The following is a 16532-nucleotide window of genomic DNA, read 5'->3' as shown; positions in this document are numbered from 1 at the left end:
ACAATGTGATTATGAAAAAAAAAATAATAATCATGTAATGTAATTAGCCTACTAATAGGCTTGATGTGATTGCTGCCCACACCACTTAGCCCTTGTACACACGGTCGGAGAATCTGTTGGAATGTGTCCTATCGGACCGTGTTGTCGGATAATCCGACTGTGTGTGGTATACATCGGACTGATTCCGTCGGAATATCCGTTGGACCCAATTTTCCAACTTGTTGGAAATATTTTCCGACCAACTGGTTCGATCGGACATACTCCGATCATGTGTAGAGAATTTTGATCGGACCAAGTGCCACGCATGCTCAGATCAAATTCCTACATCAAAGCTATTGGCTACTAGCCTGAATGTAGTCCCATCGTAACGAAATTATGTCATCAGGTTCTGAATGATCAGATTTTTCGACAACTTAGTCCGACCGTGTGTATGCAACAGTTTCGGACAAAATCCGACGGATTTGTTTGTCGAAATCTCCGACCGTGTGCTCAGAGTGTATCCACATGTGACTCTCTACAGGTATGATGGTGATTTCTACCTACCTCACTTATACATAATGATTTAATGATACATAAAATAAGTGATTAAAACCTTTCGTCTATATAAGAATCAACCAATGCGGTTGCAGCTATTACGGATAGAATTAATAATGAATGATAACTGTGTGAAAAGAATAACAATCAAATTTTATTTATACAGAAAAGAAAGATTAGAATAATCAGATATCACCAAATATAACGTAGTGATGTTACACATACAATGTTGCCAGTGGACAAAGATAATTAATACAAAAAGGATATATTGTTACAATGAACATATAAATGCTATCAGTGTATTAAGGCAAATTCTAGGACAGAAAAAGTTAGAAAAAAGAAAAGAGAGTTGGCGTATGCGTGGAGTCTAGCGGAACGGTTATGCCTAGCTAGAGCTCCGCTCCGCTAAGGGGAAAAGCCAATCATTACAAGGTTAATGCAGGCTCCAAAGGCACCTATCTGGAAGAATTAATACCCAGGAACTGACAGGCCACATTTGGACCGGGAAAATGGTACTGGGAGGTAACCGTAACAAAATAAAAAAATCACCCCATGAAAGTCACACAGGCGCGCACCGCTGCTAAAACAGCGCCGACTCCCTCATCTTACATTGCCTCAATACGCTCCCATAGACAGAAACATACTCAGTCAGACTCACCAGCACAGTCAGAAAATTAATCTCCTCACAGGACTATTCACAAATATCTACAGTATCCCTAACAATTCTAAAACAATTTGAAATGATGCTCCATAAGGCATTAAACCAAACCTCTGAGCAAATTACAAATAGTCTCACTAAGAAGATTAGAGATCTGGGTAATCGCACAGCTACGTTGGAACTTAAAATGGATGAAATAGAAATCAATACACGAGACTGTGTGACTGAAATGGAAAAAATTAAAAGAAGAAAATGTACTACTTCAAGATAAATTAGAAGATTTTGAAAACACAGACAGGAGATCCAACCTGCGCATAAGGGGTATTCCTGAATCTGTGACAGATTTACAATCTACTATCACAGCATTATTCCAGAAACTCCAACCAGCCATTCCTATTGAACGCCTGGAATTAGACAGAGTACACCGAGCCCTCACCGCCAAAAAATCTGAAGGACCCCCAAGAGATATAATTGCAAAATTCCACTATTACAGGTCAAAAGAACAAATTCAGGCTGCTGCAAGAGATAAAACAGATTTAACCTTCCAAGGACACAGCTACCAACTATTTGTTGACTTATCTCAGGTCACCATTGCTAAAAGAAGATCAATGAAACCTCAGCTATTGGAGCTCCAACGTCACAACATAACATACCAATGGGGTTTCCCCTTTTCCATCAGATTTACCTACCAAAACACCAGATATTAATGAAGAACTGCAAAAGAGTTACAACAGACCCTTCTAAAACTGCACCTGATACACAATACAATCTGCACTTCTCCTCCACAGTGCAGACGAGGAGCCTCGTTATCACCTTCTGGTAACACGAATGAAAGCTATCATTCCCAGAAAAGAATCCAACATGCCTCCACTCGATTGGATCAGGAAGACTCAATGACCCGACAGATTTAACTTATTGCATTTTCATTCATATTCATGCATAGAATCAATCTTCTATAGCAGTGGTCGTCAAACCCTGTCCTCAGGGCCCACTAACAGGCCGGGTTTGCAAGAGAACTGAAATACATCACAGGTGATATCATTTGCTGCTCAGTGATTGCAGTATTGTAGTCTACATCTCCCCCAAGGTAATACATAAAACCTGGCCTGTTAGTGGGCCCTGTGGACAGGGTTGATGACCACTGCTCTATAGGATAGAAATAAGTCAAAATATGATTTTTTTTTCCCCCTATTTTCATAACCCGAGGCAAGGTTATATTCCAATAATATATATACTATATTTCAATTGTTATGACTAATTTCTGATTGGGACTCTAACATAATGTTAATACTGCAGGAACAGATTCACAAGACTCAATCACTGTGTTTAAAATGTCCGTTCAGTGTCCAAATTTTATTATTACATGTTATTTTATACATAGATAAGAGAGGGGTGGTGTGAAATGTAATTAAAAACTAACAAATAGAAATATATTATTAAACGCTAGCGAATAGAACAATTGCAAAAGTAAAACATTGAGAAGGGAGGGGGGAGTAGAGAGCGTTTAGTAGGCGATGTGTCTGTGTGTTAGGTGAAGGTTACAGAACACATTTCAACAGTGAGAACAAAATGGAGTCTCTTGTGCTTAAATGAACAGTACAGTGAATGTCCATGTCACAGTTAAATCTCAATTTGCTTGTTCCTTAAGAGCTCTTGGGATATATTTACTATTAATTACAGTTCATGACCATAATAATGGTTAGAACAGAAGCTTATTGCAAAAAAAAAAAACATGGCATGAGCATTGTTCACTTTTGGGGTTTTCTATAGACTGGAAATTCAATGATCTGTCCATCTTCACCTTTATAACCTCATTCCCACCCTTAGTCATGAAGACTTAATACACTTTAGTTACAATATAATGTTTTAATATAGTCAATATATAACTATAAAATCGTTAAATAAATTTGGAATGGGGTAGTATGTGCTAAATATGCAACTACAATATTTAGATACCACTAGACATGTGCAGAGTAAAATATTTCGTTTTCGTCTGAAAACTTAATTTATTTAGTTACTCCCGAAATTCGTTTTTATTTATTTCGTTTTTCCTTTAAAAAATTGCATTCGTCCGAAAATCCACATGAATTACGGTCGAATCTGTCTTTGAAGGCTTATGGTGTCTGTCGAATGTATAAAGAAGATTCGACGGAGCTAGTATATAGCATACTTTAGAACCCTATTAAAGTCTATGGGACTCGAACGTTCAAAATCTAAAGTGCTAATTTTAAAGGCTAATTTGCAAGTTACTGTCCTAAAAAGTGTTTGGGGACCCGGGTCCTGCCCCAGGGGACATGTATCAATGCAAAAAAAAAGTTTTAAAACGGCCGTTTTTTTGGGAGCAGTGATTTTAATAATGATTAAAGTGAAACAATAAAAGTGTAATATTCCTTTAAATTTCGTAGGGGGGGGGTTGTCTATAGTATGCCTGTGAAGGGGCGCATGTTTCTCGTGCTTAGAACTGTCCCTGCACAAAGTGTCATTTATGCAGGAAAAAAAGTCCTTTAAAATCACTCGCAGCTATTATGAATCGTCGGCTCCCGTAATACAGAGAACACTCATTGAAAGTAATTGATAAAAAAATAAATAAATAAATTTAAAAAAAAGCGTGGGGGTCCCCCAAATTCAATTACCAGGCCCTTCAGGTCTGGAATGGATATTAAGGGGAACCCTGCCTCAAATTTAAGAAAAAAATTGACGTGGGGTTCCTCCTAAATATCCATAACCAGACCCTTCAGGTCTGGTATGGATATTAAGGGGAACCCTGCGTCAAATTAAAAAAAAAATTGACGTGGGGTTCCCCCTAAAAATCCATTCCAGACCCTTTATCCGAGCACGCAACCTGGCAGGCCGCAGGAAAAGAGGGGGGGACGAGAGAGCGGCCCCCCCTCCCTCCTGAACCATACCAGGCCACATGCCCTCAACATTGGGAGGATGCTTTGGGGGTCTGTGACCCCTCAAAGCACCTTGTCCCCATGTTGATGAGGACAAGAGCCTCATCCCCACAACCCTGGCCGGTGGTTGTGGAGGTCTGCGGGTGGGGGGCTTATCAGAATCTGGAAGCCCCCTTTAACAAGGGGACCCCCAGATCCCGCCCCCCCCTGTTTGAAATGGTAAGGGGGTACAAAAGTACCCCTACCATTTCACAAAGAAAGTTTAAAAAATGGTTAAATAAAACAAACACACTTTTGAAAAATTCCTTCTTAAATTTTTTTCTTAAATTTGAGGCAGGGTTCCCCTTAATATTCATACCAGACCTGAAGGGCCTGGTAATTGAATTTGGGGGACCCCCACGCTTTTTTATTTATTTATTTATTTATTTATTTTTTTATCAATGACTTTCAATGAGTGTTCTCTGTATTACGGGAGCCGACAATTCATAATAGCTGCGAGTGATTTTAAAGGACTTTTTTTCCTGCATAAATGACACTTTGTGCGGGGACAGTTCTAAGCACGGGAAACATGCGCCCCTTCACAGGCATACTATAGACAACCCCCCCCCCCCCCCTACGAAATTTAAAGGAATATTACACTTTTATTGTTTCACTTTAATCATTATTAAAATCACTGCTCCCGAAAAAACGGCCGTTTTTAAAACTTTTTTTTGCATTGATACATGTCCCCTGGGGCAGGACCCGGGTCCCCAAACACTTTTTAGGACAGTAACTTGCAGAATCTTTTCTCTCTGTGAAATCTTTTTTCTCTGTCGAATATTTTCTCTATATAATCTTGGACTAATAGAGGTAAGGTTAGGCACATTCGACCACAGGTTCTATAGACAGATTGTTATTGTCAGAGTCATGTCGAATCTCCTATTCTATATCGAACTGTTGTAACAATGAAAACGAAATTAAAGCATTTATTTATGTCGGATCTTTCGTTTTTCGGATTTTGTGCTTTCGTTATCGTTTGTCAAAACGAAAACGAAAATAGCTGAAATTCGGACGAAAATGCATTCGGACGAAAACGAATGCACATGTCTAGATATCCCCTCATAGTAGTTCAGAGAAAATGATCTCTTATTATAAGTTAACCTTAGCTTTTAATTTCCACCCGCACCATTAACCTTACTGACATCTTTAATTGTTAAACCAGTTATATCAACAAGCTAAAAATCTGATATAAATATTTCAGAATGAATAACATACTGTAGTAATTCATTAAATACCTGCAACCAAATATTATATGCATCATTTAGATGCTTTTATTATAAGGCTTTTTCCCAGCATGCAGACGATCCGTGTGCCCCCTTTGGTGTACCTCGTTCGCCCACATATTATTAGTGGGAGTCCGACGTAGGCAATTTTTCCCCTGATAGGGTTATATATTCCCGAGTCACTTATGAATCTTCAGACGCATCATTTGTCTTTAATAAAAATGTACCTTTTTAACCTTTTTTCGTTTCCATTTTTTTCTTTTTCTTCTACCTTAGACTCCAATGAACTCCTCTTCTCTCTCATATTCTTCATGTGCGCACAGGTCGCTCTACTGCACCAGAATTGTATACTTTTTGATAAGTCTTTTTCTCTTGATCAGTTGCCATGGCACCGATAAATATTCTACCCCTGAATGTTCAGGGTATAAAGATACCGCACAAAAGGACCAAAGCATTTCGCACCTTCCACACACCAAAGGCGCACATAGTATGCTTACAAGAGACCCATTTTTACCAAAAACTCCACACCTAAATTTATATCTCCTTTTTAACCACAAAATTTTACTGCATCCGCTAATACCAAACAAAGAGGAACCCTTATAGCATTCCACCGTTCAACCCCTTTCACTTTATTGTCAGAAATTAAGGATCCAGAGGGACGATAAATAATTCTGCTGGGACATATAATAGATACGGCAGTTACAATTGTTTCATATTATGCTCCCAATAAACAACCATCAGCTTTCAGGTCACATCTTTTACAAGTGGTGAATGCACATAAAATTGTAACGGTGATCAATCTTGAGTGGAGACTCTAACCAAATTCTCCTCCCATTTCTCGACAAATCACCATACATCCCACAAACAACCTTGACCAAATTATCCTTTCTTCCAACTCCTGTCCAAGTACAACTTGGTTGATACTTGGAGAGAAAATATATAAATTCAAAACCCACCTCACATCTTTATATGAATCAACCAAGGATTTCAATATCACTGAAGCTGACGCTTTCTTTTCCAATATTACCTTACCAGCATTATCTTGTGAACACAAAAAATTCCTAGAAAAACCTATAAAAACTGAAGAAGTAGCTGACTCCATTAAAGATTTGAAAATAAATAAAAGGCCAGGTCCTGATGGATACTGGGCGTTATATTATCGTACGTTTACAGATCTTCTGTCCCCTGTACTGTCTAAGGCATTTAATGTACTGTTAGAAGGCCACTCTTTCAGACAAACGCTAACGGCTATCTTATGTATGATCCCAAAACCTCTTTCTGATGATACCTCCTGCATAAATTATCGCCCCATCTATCTGTTGAATCTAGATATCAAACTATTAGCAAAAATTTTAGCAAAACGTCTTAACCAATTCATAAATAAATTAATTTACAGTGATCAAGTAGGCTTTATGCCGAAAAGACAACCGGGTGACAATGTGCACAGGGCGGTACTTCTGGCACAATTTGTTAAAAAAAAAAAAAGACAACTCCCTTTCTGTTTTCTATTGCTGGATATTAAATGGGCATTTGATACAGTGTCGTGGCCCTACATGCAATAGTCTTTACAAAAATGGGGGTTTCGGCCCACATTTCATAAAATGGATAGAGGCACTCTATAATAGACCTAAGGCGTATGTCAAATATGCATGGTACAAAACCGAATTGTTCAATATAGAAAGGGGCACCCGTCAGGGTTGTCCATTATCTCCCCTTTTTATTTGCCCTTATTTTAGAACCGTTAGCCCAACAAATTAGGACCAATCCTACAATAACGGGTATAGAGGTAGGAGGTATCCCACACAAGCTCTGTATGTTTGCGGATGATATTCTTCTTTTTTCTGTCATCTCCACAAATTTCAGGCCCTAACCTCTTACCTATTCTTAACAAGTTTGCGATCATTTCAGGCCTGGTCATAAATTCCAAGAAATGTATTGCTCTTGATATATCATTAACTGAAGCAGAACGGACTCCTGCAAAAGTGGCACTCCCCTTTATCTATCCCATATCTAGGAATCCATTTGACAGCCTCACATAAAGATTTATTTTCAGCCAACTCCCCCCCCCCTTACTGAAACAGATCACTAATCTATTAAAGCAATGGTCACAACTTCCATTGTCCTGGATAGGAAGGATCAATGCAACCAAAATGTCCATTTTACCCAAATTATTGTACCTATTTAGAATTTTACCAATACCAATTCCATCATACTATTTAAGACTGGTGCAAAGAAGAGTAGCAACATTTGTCTGGGGAACTTCAAAACCACGTATACCTGTAAACACGTTATATCTACCTAGACCCAATGGAGGCCTTGGTTTACCTAACTTTACTAACTATTATAAAGCCGCACATTTAGCCAGTATATCCAAATATCGCACTAAATAGAACATTCCATTATGGGTAATAATAGAAGCATCAGAATGTGACCCTTTATCTATTTCAAATTTATTATGGCTCCAACCTAAAGATCGCCACAAACTATGTAATCCCATAATGAAACATTTCCTATCCCTTTGGGATAGTCTAAAAATGAAATATCAGCTACAATCAAAACATAACCCCTTGTAATCCTTTGTCAAATAGTAGGGAAAGGGGAATGGGGAAAATTGGGACTTTAAATGAGGTCATAGCCTCCATCCCTATCACTATAAGGCAAAATTTTTAAAAAAGAGCTTAACGGGACTTTATATGAAGCACGGGGTTAAGAAAGGAAACAAAAATAGCTATTAAGAAAAAGATTTATTATTTATTTGTCTATCAAAACATGATTACATATATTTAATGAAGTGCTCAAACATACATATCATTAATATCAAAATTTTCTTTATACACTCATGGTGACCGATAAAAAATAGGTTATAAATGCACACCTCAATTGTATACATAGAAACAACCAGTGGTAATGATGGAATAGACAATTAATAAAGTATTACAGCTACATGAACCTATGACTTCATGATTGTTACATTAAATAAAACTAAATAATACGCATTTCTCGGCTTACTGCCCCTCATCAGGAGCAAGCTCGTGATTGGTCTGAAAATACAGGGTAGTAATCAATTAATATTTATAATAATGGGAGATTGAAAGGCCCACCTAATAATCACTTACATACAGCCATGCAGTCATAGGCGCGGTATCGGGGGCCACAAAACACCCCAAGAGACGGCACGGGAGCTGAGCAGGCCCATCCAGCGGCAATGGGGCCCACGGGGTGCGTACATAGGCGGCCACTGGGACAAAAAGGGCATTTCTCAAGTTTGAACATAATCAGCATGTAAGTGTATGCCTAATGGGTGAAAAAATGCATAATGGGAACTACAGATGAGAGGATATATAATGTGGAACATATAAGTGCAGGTTAAAAAGAGGAGAGGAAGGAAAGTATGCAGTAAAAAGAAAGTGTAAGGTGGATGTAGAAGTGAGTAAAATTAGCGAGGGGAGGAAGGATGGCCAGTATATACCGTCCCCCACCCAAACTCCCAAGCAACAAAGTGACAAGAAGAAGAAAATGGTCAGAACTGTTCAGATACCTCCAACTTAAAAATGTCTTCACACCTCTTATAAATATTGAAACGTTCTTGACTCACCTTTCCAGTTTTGAATCAAAGTGTAAAAAAGATCCACTTGCCAAAGGTACAATTTCATCTCTTTATACTAATTTTTTGACAAACTCTTAGCCCTTGTACACACGGTCGGAGAATCCGTCGGAATGTGTCCTATCGGACCGCGTCGTTGGATAATACGACTGTGTGTGGTATGCATCGGACTGATTCCGTCCGAATATCCATCTGACCCAATTTTCCAACATGTTGGAAATATTTCCTGACCAACTGGTTCGATCGGACATACTCCGATCATGTGTAGAGAATTTTGATCGGACCAAGTGCCACGCATGCTCAGATCAAATTCCTACATCAAAGCTATTGGCTACTAGCCTGAATGTAGTCTCACCGTAACGAAATTACGTCATCACATTCTGAAAGATTTTTCGACAACTTAGTCCGACTGTGTGTATGCAACAGTTTCGGACACAATCCGTCGGACTAAATCCGACAGACAAAATCCGACGGATTTGGTTGGCAGAATCTCCGACCGTGTGTACAGGGGCTAAGTCTGATAAACCAACCTATATTCAGAAATGGGAGGAAGATCTGGGACGTAATTTAGCGGACACAGATTGGTCCAGAATCTGGTCTACAACTAAAACATCCTCGCCCAATATTGTGGCAATGGAAACAAATTTTAAAATACTAACCCACTGGTACCTTGTACCCGCGAGAGTAGCTAAATATGCACCTACTTACTCAGCTCTCTGTTTTAGGGATTGTTCAGACTTAGGCTCTCACCTACATACGTGGCGGACCTGCTCCATCGCCCAATCTTTTTGGAAATACATTTTTGGATTAGCCTCAGTAATGTTTCAAACTCCTATGTAACCAGACCCATTCAGAGCACTACTTAATTTGAAACCAGAATTTCTAACATCTTCCCAATTTAAACTTTTTGTCCAACTTTCAACAGCTGCTAAACAAACAATAGCGAAAGTGTGGAAATCGCCATTACTAATACTAGCTGAAAGGAAAAACAGAATGCATACAGCGATGTCACACGCCAAAATGACTGCTATTGATGATATCCAAAATTTTACAATTCCAAAAATTATGGAATCCATGGATAAAATACCATTTACCATCAAGTTTTGATGATTTGTTCCTTTTGCCATGGTAACTGATTAACCAATTTCAGAATTCACTCTTCTATCTACTTACCGAATAACTACCTTGTATTTTATACCGGTGTCCGGTCCGACCTTGTGAACCTCCTCTTTGTCTTATATCTTTCCTTTCTCCCTCTCCCTTTCTGTTCTCTTTGTTTGTTTTATTATTAAATTTATAAACATTTTATTTAAATATATAGGCTCTATATCAGAATACATTTGCTATATATGCTTATAGTTTAACTGTTATAACCATTTGTAATTTGAATAGATTTTTTTTTTTAAAAACAGATTAAATGAATCAAATAATTATTTTGGTTATATGAAATAGATTGACTCTAGGAAGACATTCCATGTCATCTGTTTATATACTTTATATATTTTATTACTCAATATAGAGATTACTCAATTGTGTAATTAATTGTACCCTCACATAAGTATGTAATGTATCTTTATTTTGATGTGTAACCAATAAACCTTTTTGACAAGGAAAAAAGAAAAGAGAAATAAGATAATACGGATACGTTCCACAGACAGATCTTACGTGACCATGCTTGTGGAGACCATGAGGCTAAGAGAGGCCCATCAATGGGAGCTTTGATTTTTATGTTCCCTCTCTACCCTCCCCCACCAATTACACAAATGGACTACTTTCATTGGTTCAGAGTTGTATCAAATTCTGATTGGCTGTACCTGAAGCCTAGTTGGCCATCATGCTTCTCACATAGTCATTAGACTCTCTTCGGTGCCTCTCTGTCTACCATGTTTCTGGTTGTTGGGTAAGAAACCCTCTTTGATCCGAGTATAACCAGTTCCTCTGATATGTCCATCTCTATAAACAATCGGGGGACTTAGTTATCACCCGACTATTGAAGACATCAAACTGCTTTTGAGAAACATGAAGAAGTCTTGTGAGCCGGACCCAAATCTCATCATAATATCATAAAATATATTATATACATCATCTTCCTGTAAAAACACTCATATATATATATATATATATATCCATCTAACGGGACATGGTCATTTAATTAGAAAGTCCTCACAATGGTTCCCTTGAAGCCTCTTGATATAAATATGAAGCTCAATATTTCCACATCATCGATAATAAACAAAATATATCAGACATTCCAGCGAGAGTCTGAAGTCACCGGATATCAATGAACTGTCACTGAAAGTTGCACTGCGGTGGAATTTTGTCAATATTTGGACTTGATTTATGAGTTTTTGGTTGCACTGCACTATATATTTTGTTTAATAAAATACCCGTCACCGATTTTTATTACCATGAAGGTGAACTGACTCTGTAATACAAATCATAATAGAGAAATTATATAAAATATATTAAAATCTGTAACATTTCCAGGGACAAACCTCCACCACCCCACCCACAAAGTGCGGTCCTCCCTGGGTGTGCTCCCGCCCATTTCCTGGGCTCATCGGTGGTCCTGTGACCGGCATGGTGGGGCCACCAAGTAGGGGGAATGGAGATCAGTAAATGTCCATTCTCTGATCTCCTCTTCCTGCTAATGACCCGGAAGTGATGTATAAAATGTCACTTCTGGGTATTGCTGGCACTTTCACCAGCCGGTATGGCCGGGGACTGTGATCTGTGCTCCATTAGCTTCAATATGGAACGGGTGGGACATCAGGGGTCTTTTATACCTCTGATGTCTCATTAACCACTCCAGCCCAGGAAGGATTTACCCCCTTCCTGACCAGGCCATTTATTTGCGATACGGTACTGCATCACTTTAACTGACAATTGTGTGGTTTGTGTGATGTTGCACCCAAACAAAATGTATGTTCTTTTTTCCCACAAATAGAGCTTTCTATTGGTGGTATATGATCACCTCTGCATTTTTTTTATTTTTTGCTCTATAAACAGAAGAAGAACGACAATTTAGAAAAAAAAAATGTTTTATTTTTTTATTTTTTGCTTTTCCATTTTTTTTTTTTATATATTTCCCCATCAGTTTAGGCCGATATATATCTTCTACATATTTTTGGTAAAAAAAAAAAATATATAAAAATCACAATAAGCATATATTGATTGGTTTGCACAAAAGTTATCACATCTACAAAATAGGCGATAGATTTATGGCATTTTTATTATTATTATTTTTTTTTTACTAGTAATGGCGGTGATCAGCGATTTTTAGCGGAATTGCGAAATTGCAGCAGACAGATCGGACAATTTTGACACTATTTTAGGACCATTGACATTTATGCAGCGATCAGTGCTATAATAATGCACTGATTACTGTATTAATGTCACCGACATGGAATGGGTTAACACTAGGGGGTAATCAAGGGGTTTCTTAAGCTGTGTTTCTTACTGTGGGGGGATGGGACTGACTGGGGAAGGAGAGAGATCGCTGTTCCTAAGCTTTAGGAACACAAGATCTGTCTCCTCACCCCTTACAGAATGCAAACTATATGTATTTACACACACAAATCCCTGTCCTGGCTCTGTCAGGTGCGATCTCGGGTGCCCGGTGGGCATCGCGGGCACCGAGCACGCGCATCGGCTCCTAAGTGACGCGGCGGGTGTGCGCACGCTCCTGTACCCCTTAAAGAACAGCTACATCGACTCACACAGGGGAGTCCTTCTGCCGCCGTATAATGACGCAGATGGTCGGCAAGTAGTTAAGGAGAACCAGTTACTCAAAAAAGCATCACATTGTCTCCATGTGATGAAAAAAAAGTTTAGTAAAATAGAAATGTAAAAGTATTACTATACCGACCAACATTATGAGATGGGAATGAGGGACACCTACCAGCAAATGTATGTAGGCATAGGACACGCCCCCTGCCACACCCCCGTTAAAGGAGAAATAACCAAAAAAAGTTAATTAAATCCACAAGGGATTTCTTTACCACGACTCTTCCTTTATATTGGCTTTTACCATTTACAAATGTAGCAATTTAGAAATTGGATGAAAGTGGGAAACACTTTTTTGATAGATAAAAAGTGCATTTTATATACATCTATATAGATCAGAGCAAAATGAGGGACAAATGAGGAGGAAAGAGGGACAGAGGGACTTTGCTCCAAATCAGGGACAGTTGGGAGCGATGATATTACACATAAATTGCCCCTAAAGTCCCCCCCACCCCAACATTTTTGAGTGCCCCACCCCCCCCAATACACGTATGAATGTAAATGCATGTTTCAGGGACACCTACACACAAGGCCATTGCTTGCACTGCACATTACATATCACCACACACACCGGAGTGAGAGAAGAAATTCTCAGCCCATTACTCACAGTTATCTCTAAACTGATGACCTGTAGGGGCTTGTAAAGTGTCGTCTATGAAAATAAAGCGCACCAAAGATTGTTGTCATTTCAGGGGCACACACAATTTTAACCACTTGCCACTGTACGTCACTGCATCACTGACGCCAAGCGGGCACACGTGCGTATTTTTATAGCACTGATTGCTGTATAAATGTCAATGGTCCCAAAATAGTGTCAAACGTTTCCGATGTGTCCGCCGCAATGTCGCAGTCATGATAAAAAAATCGCAGATTCGCCGCCATTACTAATAAAAAATAAATTATAATCAGGGGCTCTTCATCAAGATTGGTGTGGCGGTGTGCTAGACTGACACACCACACCACCGATCACCGTGATGCGCACCCCAACGGGCACACGAGATTGGTCATTCTGGGGGGCCGTCATATGATGTCCACCCAGAACGAGAGCCACGCCGCCCCCAGCTGTCATATGACGGCTGACGGGCAGCAAGGGGTTAAACATGTGTGCAAAAAATGCTAAAACGATTGTGGAAGAGAAAGGGTTAAAGGGCCCCTGTCATGAGAGAATCATGGGGGCCGCCATTTCTACCATTACTCTCCTTGTGAGAATGCTAGTTCCCTGGCTGTCATGCTGATGCTTTGCCTTCATTACTGTCTCAGTCTGTGACCCGGAACAAGTATAGAGATAAGGAATTCTGACTCTTTTCTGATTCTTATTCCCCCCATGCTTGTTCCGGGTCGGAGACTTAAAGTGCTAATAAATCCCAAAAACAGAAATGACAATTATTGGAGCTTACCAATCCTTAGATGTGGTGGCTGCATTCCTTTTCTGTTTTTACCTTTATTTTCCCCTGGTGATCCTGCCAGTAACACACTTCCTGTCTTAGGGTGGCTCCTCTATCTATGGAGGGGCAGTGGAGACCCCCTTGGACAGCAGCCTTGTCTGGAGAGGGGGGTGTTGGAAGGTCTAGTAGATTTAGATGGACTTTACATAAGTGACTAACAAATTAAAGGAGAACTCCAGATAACACTTTATAAGCCGTTACACCAACATTTGTGTCTCCATTTGGGATAAAGGTTTTACATCAATGAATAAAAGCTTATCATTGTAAGCACCCCTGTCAGTGGTGAATGGTTTGTCCCAATCCTCTAACTGCCACTTTTGCTGGACAGATTGGTCTGTTATAGGAAGTTGGGAAATAACAGCAGAACCAACAGGTAAAAGAACAAAATTCCAGGAGGACTCCGAAAAAACAAAGACTGCTGTGTTCATGTCAGTGACAGACGCCGTCATATCCGTCATTTTATATTTTGTCTTTACTACCACTTTATAAGTTCTTACATTACACACAGCCAGGGAACTAGTATTTTCAGAAGGAGGCCCTCAGACTTCTCCCAGGAGCCACCACTTCCTCCAATCATTGGCTGATCAATGAACCAATCCCACCACCCGTCACTGTGATGTCACCAGACTGTGGGCGGAGTTCTCACATCTCCCGCCTCCCCCCACATAACTTTATACAACCTCCCCCTACATATATCCCAGCATGGAGGGGCTCAGTGAAGGTGGTGGTGAAGGTGTGGAGGTGTCGGATCGGGTCACACAGATCATAAAAGGAGATCCGCCCGGCCTCATAATCCAGATATATCCTGACTCTGTTACTGGAGGGATTGGTGGGTAAGAGGATCTCTTTACTGTCATGTCTCACATAATCCTGATTATTATACCTCTCCAATCCCCAGGACTTCTTATTCCATCCAATCACTGACTCCTCCCCTCTCCTCTCTATACTGGGGTAACACATCCCGACTGTCCAGCTCTCTGACCCCCCGACATCCACTTCCCAGTAATGTCTCCCTGAGGAGAAACTCCGACTGCTCAACACCTGAGAACAATACTGGAATCTCTCTGGTGTTTCTGGGTGATTCTGGTTTCTATCTGACCAGGATACAGTTTTCCTGTCATCTGATATCTGTAGATTATTATGAGCTGTGTTTCCATCCAGTAATATGTCTGCAGCTCCCTGTATATAGGAGTATACATTTACCTCTGTTATTATATCAGATAAACCTGTGTGTAAGACCCCCGCCACATCCAGACCCCCTCCATCATGGAGGAGCTCCTCATGTCTCTCTCTGTCCTCATTATCTCCATCCTCAGTATCACACAAGTCACCTGTGTCTGATTCCTGTAAGACAGTCAGTGGATCCGTCACATTACACAGCTCCTCAATGTGACGCAACTTCCTGGACAGCTCCGCCTTCTTTATTTCCAGATCCCGGATGGAGATGGAGATCCGCTCTGCCCTCCCGGAGATGTCCCTCAGGGCTCTCTTCTCCAGGTCTTCCAGACGTCTCCTGAGATTACACATGTGCAATTCATTTAGTTCCGAATTTGTTTTTTTTAACAAATTTTGACAAATTTGTCAATTCTGAAATTTCGAATGTCCAAGTTTTCGAATTTCCGAGTTTTGAATTTCCAAATTTTCCGAAATTTTAAATTTTTGGAAATATGGAATTCAGAAATTGGAAAATTAAAAATTTCAGAAATTCAAAATTTTGGAAATGTGAGATTTCAGAAAATTGAGATTTCTAAATTCGAATTTGGAAATTCAAAATTTTGGAAAATTCAGAAATTTGAATTTTCGGAAAATTAAGCAATTTAAAAATTCTAAATTAAGACATTTTTAAATTTTAAATTTGGAAATTCAAAAATTCTATATTTCATAAATTTGAAAATTCAAAAATTTTTAAATTTGAACATTTTAAAATGTGTAAATTTGAAAATTTGTAAATTTGAAAATGTGTAAATTTGAAAATTCCAAATTTCTATATTTCATAAATTTGAAAATTTGAAAATTCTATATTTCTTAAATTTTAAAATTCAAAAATGTAAAAATTTGTAAATTTGAAAATTTAAAAATTTGTAAATTTGAAAATTTAAAAATTTGTAAATTTGAAAATTTAAAAATTTGTAAATTTGAAAATTTAAAAATTTGAAAATTTAAAAATGTGTAAATCTGAAAATTCCAAAATTCGTAAATTTGAAAATTCCAAAATTTGTAAATTTGAAAATTCAAGAATAAAAATAAAAATCAGAAAAATCTAAAATTTGTAAGTGCTAAAATTCCAAAATTTGTAAATTCTAAAATTTCAAAATGTGTAAATTTGAAAATTCAAGAATAAGAATGAAA

General features: G+C 38.8%; 1 protein-coding gene across 2 annotated transcripts in view; it reads right to left on the bottom strand.

Moving 5' to 3' along the window:
* Positions 1 to 16532, bottom strand: part of LOC143962135 (E3 ubiquitin/ISG15 ligase TRIM25-like) — a 167505-nt gene that overhangs the window by 79801 nt on the left and 71172 nt on the right. The window contains exon 2 of one of the 2 annotated variants that reach the window (XM_077471460.1): positions 14638 to 15696. The exons of the other annotated variant lie outside the window; for it this stretch is intronic. Within the exon in view, the coding sequence (XP_077327586.1) occupies positions 14826 to 15696 (871 nt within the window). The 3' untranslated portion in view covers positions 14638 to 14825. Of the gene's footprint in view, positions 1 to 14637; positions 15697 to 16532 lie in introns of those variants that run through there. 2 annotated transcript variants of the gene reach the window in all.

The sequence above is a fragment of the Lithobates pipiens genome, unplaced genomic scaffold (genome assembly GCF_037356315.1).
Source record: "Lithobates pipiens isolate NorthernLeopardFrog02 unplaced genomic scaffold, aLitPip1_a1.2 Scaffold_8, whole genome shotgun sequence".
NCBI lineage: Eukaryota > Metazoa > Chordata > Amphibia > Anura > Ranidae > Lithobates > Lithobates pipiens.
Note: the sequence above shows the minus strand (reverse complement) of the source record. Positions and strands in the feature narration are given on the sequence as shown.